This window comes from Neurospora hispaniola (assembly GCF_033458365.1).
Source record: "Neurospora hispaniola strain FGSC 10403 chromosome Unknown B0T23scaffold_8, whole genome shotgun sequence".
NCBI lineage: Eukaryota > Fungi > Ascomycota > Sordariomycetes > Sordariales > Sordariaceae > Neurospora > Neurospora hispaniola.
Window position 1 is genome coordinate 1715376 of NW_026944413.1, and position 19556 is coordinate 1734931.

The 19556-nt window shown below is 43.6% G+C and overlaps 6 protein-coding genes and 1 non-coding gene across 7 annotated transcripts; 2 read left to right on the forward strand and 5 right to left on the reverse strand.

The window, feature by feature from the left end:
* Positions 1-632: 632 nt before the first annotated feature.
* On the reverse strand, positions 633-2686 carry B0T23DRAFT_388413 (uncharacterized protein). Its single transcript, XM_062837752.1, has 2 exons — positions 1989-2686; positions 633-1920 (listed from the first exon to the last, which is right to left on the reverse strand). The coding sequence occupies exons 1-2, from the start codon at positions 2311-2313 to the stop codon at positions 764-766; spliced, it is 1482 nt and encodes a 493-aa protein (XP_062689330.1). The 5' UTR covers positions 2314-2686; the 3' UTR covers positions 633-763.
* A 736-nt stretch (positions 2687-3422) lies between these two features.
* Positions 3423-5546, forward strand: B0T23DRAFT_233766 (uncharacterized protein). Its single transcript, XM_062833928.1, has 5 exons — positions 3423-3887; positions 3999-4368; positions 4440-4557; positions 4627-4691; positions 4801-5546. Exons 1-5 carry the CDS (start codon positions 3528-3530, stop codon positions 5358-5360), a joined length of 1473 nt encoding a protein of 490 aa, XP_062689331.1. The 5' UTR covers positions 3423-3527; the 3' UTR covers positions 5361-5546.
* A 249-nt stretch (positions 5547-5795) lies between these two features.
* B0T23DRAFT_324968 (uncharacterized protein) lies at positions 5796-7217 on the reverse strand (the record flags this gene model as incomplete). The annotated part of the gene is made up of 4 exons (XM_062835472.1): positions 5796-5929; positions 6043-6177; positions 6340-7053; positions 7133-7217. 4 exons carry the CDS (start codon positions 7215-7217, stop codon positions 5796-5798), a joined length of 1068 nt encoding a protein of 355 aa, XP_062689332.1.
* Positions 7218-8122: 905 nt separating this feature from the next.
* Positions 8123-9535, reverse strand: B0T23DRAFT_365636 (kinase-like domain-containing protein; the record flags this gene model as incomplete). The annotated part of the gene is made up of 2 exons (XM_062836371.1): positions 8123-8527; positions 8594-9535. 2 exons carry the CDS (start codon positions 9533-9535, stop codon positions 8123-8125), a joined length of 1347 nt encoding a protein of 448 aa, XP_062689333.1.
* Positions 9536-10069: 534 nt separating this feature from the next.
* On the reverse strand, positions 10070-10151 carry B0T23DRAFT_t340. The gene has a single exon. It is a non-coding gene; the product is annotated as a tRNA-Ser (tRNA).
* A 3428-nt stretch (positions 10152-13579) lies between these two features.
* B0T23DRAFT_399168 (uncharacterized protein) lies at positions 13580-15755 on the reverse strand (the record flags this gene model as incomplete). Its single annotated transcript, XM_062838401.1, has 14 exons — positions 13580-13587; positions 13692-13707; positions 13768-13779; positions 13920-13943; positions 14050-14079; positions 14340-14376; positions 14606-14614; positions 14731-14794; positions 14987-14993; positions 15051-15065; positions 15216-15250; positions 15474-15529; positions 15676-15682; positions 15743-15755. 14 exons carry the CDS (start codon positions 15753-15755, stop codon positions 13580-13582), a joined length of 333 nt encoding a protein of 110 aa, XP_062689334.1.
* Positions 15756-18218: 2463 nt separating this feature from the next.
* Positions 18219-19477, forward strand: B0T23DRAFT_233841 (pectate lyase). Its single transcript, XM_062833930.1, has 2 exons — positions 18219-18723; positions 18811-19477. Exons 1-2 carry the CDS (start codon positions 18395-18397, stop codon positions 19238-19240), a joined length of 759 nt encoding a protein of 252 aa, XP_062689335.1. The 5' UTR covers positions 18219-18394; the 3' UTR covers positions 19241-19477.
* Positions 19478-19556: the final 79 nt, after the last annotated feature.

Below are 19556 nucleotides of genomic sequence, written 5' to 3' on the forward strand. Positions count from 1 at the left end.
GAATGGAGACCATGGCACAGATCGTGACGCCGATCCGGCAATGGGAGCCTGGACACGATCACGCGCCTTGTATAACCGGGTATTAATAATTACATACGGTGATCTGGTAGGGTACATAGGTAATAAGCCAACGTAGGAAGAAATGTTCTGGAAGAAGGATCGGTATCACTCCATGTCGGCTTGGACTAGGACGACATGGCGAGATGGCACGAGATATGTGGGATCATGGCTTGGTCATCTGGAGCTGTTTGGTTCATGATATCTGACCAAGGCCACGGCTAATGTCAAGTTCAGAACCTCTACAGGCTCATTCTCTCCAAAGGTATCCCATTGTGCCGTTTCTAGGTGTGAAAGGCAAGAGCAGCGGAAACAAGGACGGGAGCGACAGCTCGAAGTGGAAGAGGCAAGAGGGGCAACGACGGGAAGTTGTAAAGCTCCATCCTGGTCATAACACATGGGTATCCACCTCAACCCCGCTGTTAACACAATACGTCCGAAAAGGTAAGAAGATAGGGCTGGACCTCGGCAAGTCACTAACTGAGTGACCGGAACATGGTCAGACCACATCACACAATGCACCCGACTACGCAGTACATCGCCGAAGAACGTATTTGGTGGAACATTTTGTCTGCCTTATTCGAAGAATTTTGCGCCCGGCATCCAGCCATCATATCGTATTAGATTATTTCGGACAACTAACATCAACATCCCGTCCAATCCGATCGTGTGTGTTTGCTCGTTTCTAGGTATAGGTACACCGGGTTCATGAATCTCCCGACTCCTCCTTGGACCCCTTCTCCTTCTTGCGTTTTCTCTTTTCATCCTCGGTGAATTTCTCGTCCTTCTCCTTCTCAATCGACCGGTGCTCGTCGTCTCTCCTTGACCTCTCTTCGTCGAGGACATCCTTTACGTCTTCACCCACGTCGCGCGTCTCATCCCAGTCAACGTCGTATTCAACCGCAATCACTCGGATCTCCCTCCTCAGTGCGTTTGCGTCCTGCACCAACTGCTCCCACCGCTCAATGTCGAAGCCCTTCATCTCGTACAAGGCATGCTGCCTTCTCGAAACCGTCACATTCATGGCGGCCTTGTAGCTAAGGTCCTTGTTGATATAGAGGAACCACAGATAACCGCCCATGATGGTCGTCAGTCCCGCCAGGTACGTCACCGGCTCGACCAGATCCCAGCCAAACTCGGTATGGAACGTCACATAGTACACCACTCCCCACCACCCAGCAAGCAGGCCAAACCCGCCCTTGGCGAGGCGATGTGCGCTCCGGTGTGCCAACAGATCGCACTCGTGCTTGATCTTGGCCAAACCGTCGATCTCGGAGCTCATTTTACGCAGACGCTGGCGCATGTAATAGGTCCGGTCCCCGAACGAGGGAACACTCACGCGCATCTCAATGTTATAGCCTTCGATTTCAATGGCAAACTCTCGGCCGCGCGCTGCGTCCCGAATAAAGTCGCCCATCTCGGTACTACTGCTCCACCGCACCCATCTCTTATCTTGGGAACTCCGCTTGGGGCCTCGGTGGCCAAGTCCGGAATACGAGGCCACGTGTGACAGGTTGGTATTGTACTCGCTAGGCTCCCCGTCATTGTCCTTGGATCTCGCTTCGGAGCGGCTCGTGGGTTTCTGGTCGCCTTGTTCGGAATCTTCGGCTCGGAAGTAAACGTTTGGGATTTTTTCCTGGCCATTTTCGACCACAGGCGGAAGCTCGGCTTGGACCAGGCGTTCGACGTAGGAAAGTGGCTGTTGTGGGTGTATAAGTAGAGCGAGTGGCTGGATGTCGCTGTTGAGTGATATCGAACGGCCGTACTCATTGTTACGGCCATTGTTCTTTTGGTCTTTTTCGACACGAAGGGGTAGCGGAAGTATCAGTTTGAGGAGACGAGTCGGCGTTGTCAGGAGCTTGCCTAGCGAGGAAGATGGTCAGTGATGGGTTCTGAGTCACGCATGCTCCATGTCTGCGGCTGCTTATTACCTTTTGCTATGGGTTCGGTATTGCCTTGGACCGGAGGCTTGTCGGCACCTTCGCGATGCCATGGGCGTCTTACTTGTTGCTCGCGCGCCCTGACCTCCTCTTCGTGTTCATCAAGCCGTTTCTGGTCCAATTTCTTGGCTTTTGCCTCGGCTTCTGTTTCCCTGGTCTTGGGCGACACCGAGGTAGAGGCTTGTCTCAGTGCGCCAATGGATATCCTAGGACGGTGAAGGGTGAGATTCTTCTGGGGTGATTCAGGGCACCAGCGGGCCAGAGTATTGGAAGACGGCATCAAGCGGCATTGCAGCCGCATGCGTACGCAGTTCATAGTTGCAGCTGGTCTGTAGAGATATGTATGTGCAAGCAAGGGTCGTTATATGTTGGATTGCATAGGGGAGTACAGGCGACTATTTGAGGGTACCGTCAGCAACGGCAATCAACAAAACGAGCCGTGGTAATGATGGTAATGAGGTAAGTAATGTAGTAAGAAAGTCCCAAGCGAGAGGGAAAGTGGGAGAGGTGGGGAGATGGGACGAACACCGACAGACGGGAACATTGTTAAAACCAGGTAAAAAGACAGCTCCAGATCCAAACAAACCTGTTCAAGCAAGGACCTTGGACGGGATTTGACATTAGACGGAGGTAACCAACACAACGGTCGTCCTCGCAGCCCGGGCTTGAAAAGCTGGCTGTGACCCAGGAATACACAGGAGAATAGATGCAGTGACGTCATTGGATGTTTGTAGTACCTACCCTACCTCGAGGTACCCCTGCTAAGCCCGCTGTAGTGCAGTGTAGGTACTTGTGCACTACATAGTACATACAAGTAAGTCATGTTCCAGACTCTGCCCCCATCACAGCGTATCTCCAATCACGCTAAACGACGACGTGCTGCTTCATCTCGTCACGGGATTTTCCTTCTTTCTTTCTTCTTTCCACTCGCCAAGGGAACTCACCACTTTCTTCTCAACATCTACACTACTGTACACCCCAGACTCCGTCTCTTGGTGGACGCGATTGTTGCCTGGTAATCACAATGTCGCAAGTGTCAACTCCCATTCCTTCAAACTGGTGTGATGCCAAACAATCCGGAATGGTCTGCTTGTGTCCCCGAAACCTGACTCCGGCAAGTGAAGGTGGTCAACGACCTGCTTCGAGTCGAGAAGGACGACATAAATGGCCAAACACTTGACACTTTGGTATACTAATCTCAACCCAACAGCAAACAGTCTGATGTCCTCCTCGTATCATCATGAGCACATTGTCAGACTCCCACGGAGTATTATTTGCCTGAAAGACAACCCCTTGGCCAATTTGGATATCAGTAGCCATGCTTGCCAAGCAGTGCTCATACTAGGTATCAAGGGACTATGCTTCAAACGAAAAGCAAGCAAACTTCCACCATCAGTCCAGATGGAGGCTAAGTAGTCCTTCGCACATTCGTGATGCCATAGCTCAGCATCTCTCCTCCTGGCCACTAGCATTGTGTGCGAGATTGCTCGTGAGACACAGATTATCCTCAATACCTAGGGCCCCGTGCCAATGAGCTATGCCTGGTTTATCACTCGACATTCAACACTTGGTCAAGTCACTGGGCAAGGCATCAGTACCGACTCGGCACACTTCCCAAAGCGCTCTCTTAGGCCTTCGTTTAAATGTCCCATTTTGGCACTCCCAACTACCTCTCACCACACGATGCCTATCTTTGAGAGGCAGAATTTCCGATTCGGCCGGTCAGAGAGCAATGCCGGCTCTGCCACGGTATCTGTAGGGCCCGAAATCATCATTGCCGACTGGTTGCTGGTCTGCGTGTCGGCCTTGTTCTTCGGCCTCCGCATTTACAGCAAGGTTCTGCGGAAAACATCTCTGTGGTGGGACGATCATGTTCTCGTTACCGCTTGGGTAAGCCAGCTACGCGCCCCTACGCTTGTACCCCCAATGCCTGGAACACTTCTTGTAGATCTTTTTGTTGTCAACCACTTACCTCTCTAACCTCCTTTCCATGATGCGTAGCTTTGCCTCATACTCGATGCCATCGTCAACACCATCAACATTCGTCTTGGTTTTGGAAAACACAGGGATACCATAAAGGCCGACCACCTCAAGCATATCAACACTCTTACGCACCTCTCCACCACGGTAATGATGCTAGGTGCCGTCTGGAGCAAGACTTCCTTTGGCCTGACCGTTTTACGCCTTATACGGGACCGACCAAAAATTAAAGCACTGGTCCTGGTCATCATTGCAACAATGAACTCGTTCATAATCTTCAACGTGATAGCGGTATGGATACAATGCCGAGTTGACGAGCATGGAAATGAAGACGACGAACCGAACTGCCTGAGCATTAAATTCACGGCTTCTTCCATGATATTCGCTGGAAGTGAGTATCAAGCCCCCTGACAAGGGGTGGCTGAGTGTGTTCAATTCCGTCATGCTAATCCATTTCTGCAGTATACTCGGGTCTGATGGACATCGTGCTTGCCATCTTGCCCTGGTGTCTGATATGGGACCTTCACATGCAACGAAAAGAAAAGATTGGGATCGGTGTTGCCATGAGCATGGGTCTCTTGTAAGAGAGCTCACAACCCCCTCCCCCGATGCCAGTTCCAAACCTAACCGCAGGTGTCTCTCCCGGCAGTGCAGCATGCACAGCGTTCGTCAAATGCTCCATGGTTCCGGAAATTATACACGGTGACTTCTCTTGTTAGTGGCTCTTTGCTTAAAATCCCACAGTACCCGTCAAATGCCTTTCTCTGTTGCTCCTACCACAGCCTTGCATTTGATACTCACATACTTCTCTCAAACATTCTAGACCACGGGTACAGACTCATCATATGGGGCGCTGCCGAAGTAGCCACAACCATCTGCGCGGCCTCCATTCCACAACTCCGCGTGTTAGCCCGCGAGGTCGTCATCATCACGCATCGGAGGCACGAAGAAAGCACCCACGGGCATCAGCTGCAAGAGCAGCATCATCACATGGTCGAAGCAAAACACACTGAAACAAGCCAAGATTCTGGTTCTGGTTCTGGTTCTGGTACTGGTTCTGGCTCTGGCACTGGTGCAATTGATACACCAGCGGCAGTACCACTTCAGCCACACCCATCAATGACAACCGGTCAAGTGGCCTCCTCCAGGTTCGCACCCACATTCGCGGCGGCCACGATTAATCCTCCATCGAACTCGAGCGTTAGCAGCTATACCGGGCTGCTTAGGGGTACCTCTGATGCTGGGGTTGGGGTTGAACGGATCCAAAACAAGAGCAGAAAGCAGGAGCGGGAGCGGGGTAAGGACGGACATGTACATGGACGTCCACAAACAAATAATGTTCCTCGGGGGATGATGGGGGGTTTTTCGGATGCAGGAGGTTAAGGTTCAGGTACATGATATGGTGGGAGACCCACACGACCTCGATCTGGGGCAGACATTGTAATGAAAAGTAAAACAAGGCAAGCTAGGAAAATCAAAACTTGAGGGGTGGGAAGGAAAGAATGGGTCGTCGAGTTGGAGGGGAAGGAAATAACATGGTATATATATCACCGGGAAACGTCTTAGGATCTAGGTAGGTCAGAAACTGACTGTCTTGCTTTCATTCACATTCCGGTCATTGACTTCCTTAGCCTTTTGAGCATTTCCGAGTGTAAAACTGTCACGAACCAACTCTACTCGACATTCTGAGGTATCTTGGGATGTAGTTTACTTCCTCATCCTCGGATATACTTCGCGGCGCCATATCAGTCAGCTAGAGGCCGTTCACTAGGTACCTAGCCCGAGGTTCACAGTCTCACCCACAGACCAACCAGCTACCTAATCTTCCAAAGTAAACTTCTCCCCAACAATATCCTCACTAAGCTTCCAAAGTCTTTCCGCGGCCACTACATCTTTGGCATGCGGGTGTGGATCCGAGATCTGACAGTCCACCAGATATAATCCTTTGGTTTCTGTGTCAACCATGTGGTTAATAAAGGAACATTGACACTTGACTGGATACTCCCAGGAAATCCACACAGCTGGGCAACAAAAAGAAAAAGAAAAGAAAAAAAAAAAGACGTACCATCCAAAGCCGGATCCAACGCCGCAACCATCGTCGTCGCACACCCCTCATCCTGCGACTTCCAATACATCTCCAACTTGTGAAACTCTTCCTTGACTTCGGGGTCCTGATCCCTTCCCAGTTCCGTCTCGATAGCTGTTCACACACACACACACACAAAATGTCAGTCCATGCACATCTCACTCAATTATCAGTTATTAACAAATAATCTTTCGTATCCGGCGGGAGGAGCCCCCACAATGGACACAAGAAAAAAAAAAAAAAAGAAAAAAAAAAAAAAAAAAAAAAAGGACATACTCCCAGGATGCAATGTAAAAGCCCCAATTCCCTTCCCCTTCAAACGTCTCTGCAAATACAACGTAAACAGAATATTCGCCGTCTTGGATTGTCCATACGTCACCATCCCGTTATATCCATCCGCCGTACACTTTGCAAAGGCACCAGGTAGGGGGTGCATGTGATCTTCCCCCGCTGGGACTTCTCTATTAGGGTCAGAAAAGTTGTAGTCGCTGAAGCGCATAGGGGAGAGACGATGGCCGGCGCTGGAGACGGTGATGATGCGTGCCGGTGGTGGTGATAGTAAGTTGTTGCGTAGGAGCAAGTTCGTAAACAAAAAAGTGCCAATGTGGTTGGTGCCGAATGTCAACTCGAGGCCGTCGGGTGTGGTCTGCCGGGTGGTGGTGTTGATGGCGGCGTTGTTGATTAGTATGTCGAGTTTCCTGTTGTTGTTGTTGTTGTTGTTGTTGTTGTTGTTGTTGTTGTTGGTTACAAGGCTGGTGATTTCTGTGACTGCTTGACGGATGGATTGCTGGGAGCTGAGGTCGAGGGAAACTAGCTCTATTTTCGGGTTGGTAGTATGATGGGGAAACTTGGTGGTGCGGATTTGGTCTGCGACTGCTTCGAGTTTGGATTTGGTGCGTGAGGCGAGGATTAGCAGCTCGGGCGCTTGCGAGGCAAAGGCAAGGGCGGTGGCTGCCCCGATTCCTTTGGGACTGACGCCTGTGATGAGGACTGGCGGCGAGTGGTGGTCAGTTTTCAACGACATCTACCTACAACCACGAGAGAGTCAGGAGTCGGGATTTTTCTTTACTTGTTTTTCCGCGAATTTGGTCGGCAAACGCGCTGGCGACCTCGGTGCCTGTTGTCCGCTCGTTGAATTCCGGGTGGGAAGTCATTTTGAGCTGATGATGATGACTGATGTCTTTGATGGTAGTGTAGTTGTAGAGTTGCTGCTTAGAGGCTGTCAAGTCATGGAGAAGTTTCACTTCAACTGGGGCGGAGGGGTTGACACAATGTAACATTCAATGGAAGCAGGCACCGGATGAAGTCGTCAACCCCTCACTACTACCGGCTAATTTTCGAGCCGGGCGTGAGAGCTTCCTGCTTTCTTTGCCCATTTTGTTTTGGCGGTCAATTGAGATGTTTCAATCGAATATAATTCCTCATCGCGATGGACAGTGCTGGAGTGGAGTTTGATGTTTGTATGCGCGTTGTGGAAGTTTTTGATGTCGAGAAAGCTTGTGGGTTAACGTCAACTTTAAGTGCCTCTCGTCTGTCAGCGAGCTGTGCCGCTCTTGCGTGTCAAGAACAGCTCTTTCCGCCGAGGCTCATTTTCATGGAGAAGTCGTCCCTCGCCGATAGTTGTCGTCATTCGGGGATTCAGTGGAGAAGGACTGCCAGACCTCTTCCAGTTCAGTTCCTTAGCTTGTTGAGAACAACCGTTCCATCAAATTCACCACATCAACTCGTCGTGGACCAGACTCGACGTCTTCAGATTTCAACTCGATAGGTCAGTTGAATTTCCGACACGGATCCACGTCACCATGGCTTCAATGGAGATCTTTGTCGGTCGCAACCTCGAAGGATAGGTACAGTACAGGTGAAAACTCTCACGAAGAGCGCCTACCGATGTGAATCTGTTGGATCTGGACTGACATCCGACGACGAACTCAGAAATTCACGGCCGCTTCTGTCTCTAAATCATTCCTCTGTTTCGATGCCATGCCAAGGACCGTTCTGATGGTGCAGTCAATCCCATCTATAGGTAGGTACAGCCATAACAGTTACATCCTCCCGAGACTCACTCTGAGCTCGTACCATTCACTTGCAAGAAAGGATGCCTCAAGATGTCCTCAAGGGACATCCTCTGGTCAGGAAACCACCGAAAAACCCCCCGCAAGAGATCCAGAAACATATCCGCCTTCTCTTTTGGCAGTTCGCTCTGCATCACCACCAGATGAAGCGGGCTCTTTGCTCTCTTATGCCTCTTCCTCCACTTCTTGAGCGCACTATACCTAAGAAATCCAACATGCGCCGGATTGGACGGAAACACGGTCTTCTTCCCCTCATCCCGCTCCTTCCATGCATTTCGATACGTTGTGGGGATGGGACCGAGAAAGTATTCCATCTCGGCCAGCACGTCGGTTTCGAGGCACCCGTCAACCGATTCCCGGCTGTCTGGGAAGGCAATATGCCCCGCGCAGATCTTGACCATGGAGCAACCTAGCGCCCATATGTCACTTTCTACGCTCATGTGCCCGTGACGACGTACAATGCACTCTGGCGCTTCATAATGGACGGGAATCAGCGAGTGACGCGGCTCCCATGAGTGATGCCAGGCTGAGCCCATGTCGATCACGGCCGCGCGAGGGACCTGTCCTATAAAGCCTAGGTCCAAGTTTTTGCGAGCCAGGATTTCTTTGAGGGCGTAGACGTCGCATTTGGCAGGGAAAACAAGGTGATCTGGTTCTTTAAAGGGCTCGGGATTTTCAAGTTCGACTGCCTCCGGCTGGCCATACACCTGCATGATCTCGTCTTGACTCAGCTTATCCAGGTGAGGTAGGTAATACAGGATATTGGCCGGCCTGAAATCCCCGTGGGCGATGCCCATGTTATGCAGCTTCTGAAGAGCCAGCGCAATCTGTCGACAGGCAAACAGGCTGCTGGCCTGACCGTTCCCGTCGTCCCGAGTGGAGCACGAACCCTCCTCGTCGTTCGAAAGACGAAGAACTTGTCTATTATCCACCCTTGGCCCAAGCAGAGGGAGCACCGAGCAAGTATAGGTCGTCTTGCCACCGGGCCCCCCTCTGATGGGGAACTGTTCGTACGGAATGGCGACCTGATACTCGGTGAGCGCTTTTTCGGGGCTGATACCGGCACGCTTGAACTCCTTGGACACTTGCAGGTCGGTGTCGGCAGTGCCTTGACGGTGCATCTTGATGGCTTTCCATCGTGACGGAGCATTGGCGGGGGGCTGGGTGTCTTCAACGAGCCAGACGGTGCCGTAGGTTCCGTGCCCGAGCTTGTTGATGACATGAAAGATGCGGTCGGCTTTCTTGGCTCCGATTTCCGTGTTGATTTCTACGGGAAACAGTTGTCCGGATGAGTATAAGTCACGGTCCTCTGTGCGGCGTCCACGAGCTTCGTCTTTGGTAAGCAAAACCACCGGGATATTATGAAAGGGGCTTCCTTCGCCTTCGCGAGCAGTGGACATTGCAACATGTGCAACGAGGTCTGGTGCTGGCAGAGTAGTAGTTTTACTGTAATCCAGCCGACGATACGCAGAACAGGATGCTAATAGGAGTACATGACAGGCCTTCTTAATTATGGTAGGCTCAGAGTGCCTTTTAAGTCAAACCCATGGCTTTCTCCCCCCTAAGGTGTTCGCGATACTGCACGGCCTGGTGGCCTCTCATAGCAGCGATGTCAGTCCAGCACATAGTGAATCCTTCTACGTCTCGCCTGAGGCCTCGTCTGTCGCCTTCTCTCAGGATTTTCTTTCGATGAAATGCAGTACAGGTAGCACAAAAGTGCTGTTGCCTTGGTTGGACCTGTGATCATTCATTCACTCACGCAAGCATCACAGGTTTTGGTGATAATTCCCCTTTTGTCTCGTGACTCCCTTTGTCACAGCAACAATAGACACGAAAAAATGAAGGAAAACAAATAAAAAAAATGGAACATGCACAGTCGCAATAGATTGGTAAGAGGAGTGAAAGAGGAAAAAAAGTTTTGGGTGATCATCGTGCGACGTGGGCCTGATTCGAACAGACGCTCCCGAAGGAACAAGATTTCTAGTCTTGCGCATTAGACCACTCTGCCACCACGCCATGGGTTGTTGTTAACAATTTTTAGCGACAGTACATTTATAGAACCGAGATAGTTGGCGCTATTCTTAATCTGGTCTTGCGAAAAGAAGACGGTCATGACGGAACGGCTCGAAAGTCAATTAATATGGCTGGAAACTCAACAACATCGTGAAGATGTCAAATCTTATTTCCATAATGGTGATCAAGAAGTCCGTCCGTCGGTCGAGGAACATGCGCTTGTGGGTGGGTTGCGCAAGGAAGAATCAATCCACCAGGCAAAACCTATGCTCTCTTTTCCCTCCAACTCTTTTCCTCCCTTTCTATCTTCCCATTCAATCTTTCTAATCTTCAATCCAGCTTCCATTTTCCTTCGAATACGCGGATAACAGTGAATGCGAGTACGAACCGAACTTTCTCCGCCGTTTTCATCTCGTTTATAGTTTCAGTTACTTTCTGCCCAAAGTTCCAGAGGTTCCAGAACCACGTAACCCCGAACCTTGGAAAAACGCGTGGCATTGTATGTAACCGTGAGCAGCGGTGAGATAGATCTTGGTTAGCCATGTACCCTCTTTTGTCGCCCTAGTATAGTTCCCGGGCTCCTTCAACATACCGAACGTATCGTAACCTTTGGACATACTTCCGACCTTTCCCCATCATTCTACACTACAAAACCCATGAATCCATGTTCGATATTGTCTGAGCTCCAAGACAAAGGGGTTGGTTGCTCCAGAGTTTCACCACAAAATCCCACCAACCCGGTGCGGAGGGCTCTATTGGTGGGTCTCTAGCATTCACAGAACACAACATTCACTAGGCCCAAACCCCACTCTATGCCCTACCCAGACCGCACTATATCTAGCCTTCCAAACTTTACTAATCTCCCTCTTTCTCCTCCATAGCACACACTCAATCAATCGCATTCAACCGCTTAATCTTATTAATAATCTTATAAATTATAAGCCCTCTCTCTAACCTTTCCTATAATCGTATTTAACAAACGCATCATTAAGTATATTGCTAACCTTAATTTCAATAAAACGCCGCAATACCGGATCAAAAGAAGCAACCGCAACCTTCGTCTTTAACAACTCGCCCGCTCACCCACAAGCCAGCCTCGCCACATAAAGATTCTCGCCAATATTTATTATTCAACGACCCCTCCATCGAATTAATTATTAATTTATTTATTAAACTAATTATCGGTTTATTTATTATCGAATTAAACAATTTATTCAAATTAATTAACAATTAATCTAGTGACTACTAACTTCCTTCTTTTCAATATATCGAACCCTCCTATACCAACTACAATTACTAACTTATTGCTAATTCCCCTATTTAATAATTAGAATATTGCTAATTAATATTAGGGATTTATAACCGAACTTAATTACTTTTAATTTACTAAATATATCTTCAAAATAATCTTAGAACCTAATAAAGCAATAAATCCCGAAAAGTATAATACTTAGTAGATTAAACGTACTAATATTAATAAAATTCTCTTTTCTATTCTTAAAACCCCCGCTATTATTATAATTTTAATTATTAATAGATAGAATAAAATTAATAGAGACCCTAAGGTTATATATAATCTCATTCAATCTTATATTGCCCGTATTACTAACGAAGTTCGTAACGAAATCTTCGCCAAATATTTAACTATTAAACGTATTAACTTTAATATTATAACTTCTTTCCTTACCCGTTACACCTTACTCCGCAAACGTATTAAAAATACTAAATTCAAAATTAATAAGGACTTTAAAGTTACCTTTCTTTATAATACTATGAAAATTATTTACCCTATCGATACTAAATATTAGGTAGCCGCTTTAAAAGCCAATAAACTAGACATTAGTACCTTCTTAGCTAAACTCGGTAATATTAACAATATCGAATCCCGTACTAATATTAATATTAATATTTAAAAGTTAATTAATAATAATATTAATAAGAATAATAATAATAGTAGCTTAGTTAATAAGAAGAAGAATAATAGTAAGTAAATCGATTATACTAATTATAATAAAAAGATTTACCCTACTTAGAAGTATATCTCTTATAGTTATTATATTAATAAGAAGGTTAATATCTATTAGGTTTACTTCCTTAAGAAGGCGCTTAATATTTAAAAGTTTAAAAAGGATATAATAGCTAAAAAGGCAACTAACGCTAGCATTAGTACCCTCGCTAATAATACTTCTATTAATCTTACCACTCCCGCCACCACTACTAATTCTACCTTATTATATAGAGGTAGAATATTTATAGGCTTAATTAGCTTAGGTGGTAATAATATAGATTTTTATTAGAGCCCCTAGCTAACGCTATTAAACGTATTGACTGTACTTAGAATAATTAATTAATCGATTCTTTTTAATATTAACTTCAATTCTAATATACCTATAGTAATTTAGTTAAAGTCCAATAGGCTTTAAGGTAATATTAATTTCAATAATTAGACAATATTCGAAATCTAATTATTTACAACTCTAATTATACAAACAATATTTTTAATTACCTTAAATAATTTATAAATATATAATTATTACTATATCCAACTATTTATACAGTCGGCAATAGAACCTTGATTTACGTTTACTATATTAGTACTATTAAATTAACTATAGCTACCCTAAATAATATTATTATTAAAATTAGAATTAAAAATTACATTTATAGTCCCTCTACCCCAATAAATCTATTAACCACTAAAGGTCTTTTTGATAATAATATAGTCTAGAATATAAAATCTAATTAAATATCAACGTACGGCAAAATTACAATACAATACAAATAGATTAATAACCTTCCAATCCTCCTAATATTTACCTAGCCAAACTTCCCCTAAAACATTTATTATACTATAATAGCCTTAATTAACTACTCAATAATACACCACCGCCTTATATACGCAAGTAAAGACCAAGTTCTAAAAATTTATAAAACGGCCGGTATTAAACTAAGCAATACCTAAAATCACTTTTGCAAAGCTTATATTAAGGTAAAGGCATACAATGTAATCCCTAAAATCGCTAATAAAATAACAATTTAATTATTAATTTATATTTACATCAACATTATTTCCTATACTTTACTTAATTACAAAGAATATAAATACATAATCTACTTTATTAATCAAATTACCAGATTCTATTAAGCAAAGTTTATAATTAATAAAAGCAATACCTTCGTACAAATCAAAAAATTCAAAAAATAGGCTAAATTTCAAAGTAATAGGCTCAAAATCAGGGCATTTAATTTTAATAGCAATCTAAAGTTTAGCTTTAATACTAAGGAATTTCAACATAGTAAAATCGTCGAATAAGCATATATAAAAAACGTAGAATTATTAAAATTAATACCCTATACTCTATAGATATAAGGTAAGATCGAGAGAGCTAGTACTATTATTATACAATATACTAGAATTTTAATAATAGACCTCAATATTCTAGAATATTTATAACTATTTATAATAAACTATATTATTAAAATACTCAACCTTCTACCTTCTAAAGTAAATATTAAAAGCAAGAGCCTATAGGAATTACTTACTAAAGTAACCAACTTCCTAAATAAAATTAAGAAGCTATATTTTAAATATTTAAAGTTTTACTTCTATATAACTTACTATTTTATTAAACTAGAAAAGCAACTATAAAGCGATAAATTTCGCGCTAGAGCTCAGAAGGGTTATTTTATCGGCTTTAACAATATCTATAATCGTATTATATTTATTTAGAATCCCTATACTAGCAAAATTATTAGAACTAGCGTAGTAACCTTCTTTAAAAAAGACCCGGTCAACTATAAAAATCTAGTACGTAGCAGTAACAGTAATATTATTGAATATTATATTATCTTTTTAAACTAAATAATTAATAAAATTAATAAAATAATAGATAGCGGTTACTAAATTTAGGTCAAAGTAGATAATACAATTCTATAGTTATATTTATAGAAAGTAATTGAATTACTCTAATAAAAAAAAGTTAAAAAAATATAAGAAATAATAATTATACTACCTTTATTATTAGAAGTTATACTAATACCCTTAATCGTAACGGCTACTATAATTATTCTAATTAACCTAATTACCCTAATTAATTCGACTACTCTAATCGCTTCGACGACTCTAATAACCACAGCACCTCCGCCGAATATGCTAATTAATATAGCGCCGCTAATATTACTATTACCAACCCCGACTCCAACACTAAACTCTCCAACGCCGTTATTACTAGATTTATTATAATACTAACCGTCGGATTCTACGATTAGAGATACTATAGAGTATAACAATAATCTTCTTAATTTTAAAAATCTTAATAAAAAAGACCCTATACCCCGCAATTAATGCGACCGATGTAATTCTAATAAGTTAACTATATATACTACTCCAAGCACCCTACTACCTAATAATTTTCAATAATCAACTTCAAAAGCGAGATTGCCACTAATAAACATACCAAACCCTACTAAAACGCGATAATATACCCTATTATTAACATCACGAATTAATAAGATACGGCTTCAATTAAAGAACTAAGAGTAATAAGCCTCGAATTCGTAATAAGCTATTCCGAATTCGGACCTTCCAAACCCGAATTCGGACCCTCCAATCTCAAATTCAAACCCTATAACAATTCCGCCAAACCCTACAAATTAATAATCTATATAAATATAATTAGGATAGGGAAGCTAGCCTTCTAAATTTAATTTATAACTAAATATAGAGGTAAATAAAGGTAAACCTCGTTGCATTACAATTAAACTAATAGATTTCAAATATAATATTCAAAGGGTAAAAGATAATAATAGTAATATTATTCGAAATTCGATAGACTTACTTAATAACTTTTACAATACAATAGAGGGACGTCTTATTAAACGTACACCTATTTATTATCTTACTACCGTCAAAATTAACTACAATATAATAATTATCGTTACCGGTAAAGTTTAACGGTTTATATTAAAGAATTATCAAATCGCGCGTAAATAAGATAATTTTGAATTATACTAATTACCGGCTATAAAAAAGTAAATTAAAATATTCGAAAATAAGGGAATCTATACTTTAATCCCTAGATCTCTAGACATAAAAGTTCTACCTAATAAATAAATATATAATAAAAAGTACAATATTAATACTAAAAACTAGAAAGCTAGAACTAAATAGGTAATCTACAATAATTTCAAATAAAATAATTAGGCAATACAAGACATCTATATAATAATAGCCCACTCAGTCAATATTAAACTACTCTTAACAATTATAATTATAAATAACTATAAGTACTACTAATTCAATTTCAATACTACTTTCTTAAATACCTCTATTCCCAACAATACCTAATACTACGTTAAATAGCCGACAGCGCTTAAAAAGGCTATACCCGGTTATTATAAAGAAAATATAATATACTAATTTACTAAAGTACTCTATAATTTTAAACATTCCCCACTTTACTAATTTAATACTTTAGTACTAATATTTAAAGAAACTAAATTTCTACCAATCTCTATAAATTCTTACTTATTTACTAATAGAATATTAAAAGTACTATTAATACTATATATTAATAACCTCCTCGTCACCGCACCAACCGTAGCCATCGTTAATTAAATTAAAAACTAATTAGCCAACTATTTCAAACTCAAAGAATTAGGGCAAATATATATATTTCTAGGCTATAATATTATAAGGGACCGCCAAACTCACACAATCTTTATCTCCCAACAGCAATATACTAAATCGATCATCGCTAAATTCAACAATAGCAAGACCAAACTCTACAATATTAAAATACTATAGCTACCGGATTATAAGGTCTATAAGAGTATCGATATATCTATAAACAAAGCCAAATCTTACCCCAAAAAGACTAATTCATTAAATTAGATCTCAATAAACACCCGGCCAAACATCGCATTTACCGTCAATAAACTATTAAAGAGTATTAAGAAGCCTATTAACTGCTACCTTATTATTATAAAATATTTATAGAAATATCTATCCGAATACCCCAATTTAAACATTAAACTAGGCGGTATACTCTCGCTATCAATAGCCCCATCCTTTCACACATATACAGACGCCTCCTTTACCAATAACATTCCTTCAAAGAAGAATATAACAGGCTACATTATATTCTTTATTTATAGTCCCGTCCTTTAAAAGTCAAAACGGCAGGATCTTATTATAATTAATATAATAGAAGTAAAATTTACTAATTTAATACTTACGGCCAAAGCTCTTAATTAGGTTAATAGTATACTAAATAATTTGAATATAAATCTAAGACTTTATAAAATTAATAGGATTTTATATATAAATAGTAGTAACGCTAAAGACCGGATTTTCAACCCTAATTTACCCGCTAGAAATAAATATATCGATATATAATATAAATAATTAATTCAAAAGGTAGATAGGAAGGTATTCACAATTAAATACTTACCAAGTAACGAAATGCCGGCTAACGGTCTAATAAAATTATTAAAACTAAATAAACATGCCAAATTTATTAAATTAATAGGTATAGTCTAGAAGAAGGTTCCCTAAGTTTAAAATATCGTTAATACTATAAAAGATATTATAATATAAATAGTATATAAAGGTTTAGACACTCTTTAGCAGTCTTCTAGTCTATAAGGGTATATTAGTAGGTCTCTGGCATTCACGGAGCACAGCATTCACTAGGCCCAGACCCCACTCTGTACCCTGCCCAGACCGCACCATATCTAGCCTTCCAGACTTTGCCAGTCTCCCTCTTTCTCCTCCATAGCACACACTCAATCAATCGCATTCAACCGCTTAATCTCGTTGGTGATCTCACAGGCTCGCTGCCAAGACGTTGCAATTGCTGCGTTCTCCTTTTTCGACGTCAATGCGGCTTGACCCCAGAACCACCCCAAGCGAACTGCAAACCGCGAAAGGAAAGGTGCAGTCGGCGCAGGACAACTGCCGATACCCCATGACAGCATCAGATCATATCAAGATCCTAATCATCAGATAAGACATATACATTTAGGGTCTACAGAGGGGGACATATCCGAACTCCACTTTTCCTGGGATCAGGTTCTATGGGGTTGATTGTGGAGGATTGTCGGGCCAGCTATGTACATAGCTACCACCGCCTCGTGAATATTTTGATCCCTTCAAGCGGTTCCCTAATCGTCGAGCGACGCACACGGTGTTTTTGGTGATTTGCGCGCGGTGTTGAGTTGAGCCTCTCGGCTGTTGACCAAACGATGGAGAAGGGTGAAAAGTCCAAGGGGAACGAAAGCCAAGCCATCCGGAAACACCGTAAAATAAAGCCAAGACAAGACTACGTACACCACAACTTGGTGTAAACTTGCAGAAAAGGCAAATGAAGGGAATCTGGGGTGCATGCATGCATACGCAAGCTCCTAACCGTGTTTAGACTTTTGGCCCTTTGCTCTTTTGGGATGGTTCGCACCTTGTCATTCCGTGGTGTCCTTATACAGAAAGCAAAATGTGGATCAGTGAATTGCATGTTTCGTTCCTCCCTCATGGCTGACATGCTATGTATCTTTTGTTTCTACATCTAGACTTACTCGTTGGTTAGGTGGATTCACTTCCCCAGCCAGCTAACTGACTCTCCTCGTCCTTTTAGGGAAGCGAGTTCATCTAACCGACGTGTAGAGCGATCAATTTAGACCTTTGTGTTTTGAATGGAGTAAAAACTGAAGTACTGGACTTGGCGTGATCATTTTCCCTTTCTACATATGTAGTACCTTCTGTTGCCAGGGACCAGGTACCATCAGGTGGTTGCAGATACCCAGCTTACGACTCCAAACCCCAGACAGAGTCAAGTTTCGAAACAACCCAGATCAGGACCTTTTCTGGGATTGGTGGAAGGGCGTGAAACCGCCGAGTAGTGTAATCGAACGGACGAACGTGTGGATCAACGGGGGGGCCTACATACTTCGGGAACGCATCGGAAGACGGACAGACAACATGGAGTATGCATACCCCAGCGATTACATACGACGTCAAACATACCGACACTTGGACAAAATCGAAAAGGGATCCTCGACATGGGGTGGGTAAGGGATGCGAATACGCAGTTGAATGTTGATATTTGGACCAGACCAGACAAGTATATAAAGGATAGGACATATCATCTTCCATCGACGATATCAAACCAGTCAAGCTCAACCTCATCTCACCATCTTGACAACCAACCGGCCACCAACACCATCCCATCCAACATTTTTCACACCACACAATGTCTCTCAACATGAAGTCCCTCTCCCTCCTCGCCGTGGCCTCCCTCGTCTCCGCAGGCGTCACCAACACCAACCTGCAAACCACCTTCCCCACCCCCTCCGGCACCACCGCCCTCCCCGCCGTCAAGACCATCGCGGCCGGCGGCAGCTTCGACGGCGGTATGTACCAATGGGACCGCTCGCCGTCGACCTGCAACCAACAGTCCGAGGGTGGCGACAAGGACGCCGTGTTCATTCTGGAGGACGGCGCCACGCTGAGCAACGTGGTGATTGGTCCCAACAACGGCGAGGGCGTGCATTGTAAGGGGAGGTGTACTTTGAACAACATGTAAGTTTTTGATCCTCTTCCATTCCTTCTTTCCACCCATCATACCACATACCACATCATACTAACACTTGTACCCAAAAAAACCAGCTGGTGGACAGACGTCTGCGAAGACGCCGCCACATTCAAGCAATCCTCTGGCACCTCCTACGTCAACGGCGGCGGCGCGCGTCACGCGAGCGACAAGGTCCTGCAGCACAACGGCGGCGGCACCGTGGCCGTCAAGAATTTCTATGCTACCGACATTGGCAAGCTGTACCGCTCGTGCGGCAACTGCAAGACGCAGCACCAGCGGTCGTCGACTTTTACCAATGTCCATGTCGAGGGCGCCAAGGTGGTCGCCGGCGTGAATGCCAACTATGGCGATAAGACCACCATCAAGAACTCGTGCATCAAGGACTCGAGCGTCTGCTGGCTGTATGAGGGTACCAGCAACAACAGCAAGGAGCCCAAGAAGATTGGTAGCGGACCGAGCGGAACTGCTTGTGCTGTTGCGGCGCTCAAGACTTCTGGGTGCTAAGAGGGGGGTGTCGAGGGCTGAATGGAGCTGGATGTTTGGTATGAGGTAATGCCGTTAACAAGGAACGGAAGTTGTATATGTGGGACGGATGTTGGTGGCAGGATGATTCTCTTCTTTTTGGAGAGACCAGTAGGTCTCGGTCTTCAAAACGCTGTACACATGTCAAATCGTTTTGCGATGGAGACGGACAGCACCTTGTAAATAATTCATTCGTACTGAGTACATACCATTTTGAAAAGCAAGAATGCATGCATAAATACTTGCTGGGCCACCATACTTTGACTTGACTGGTCGAACTCCCTCTGCTGCTTGAGCA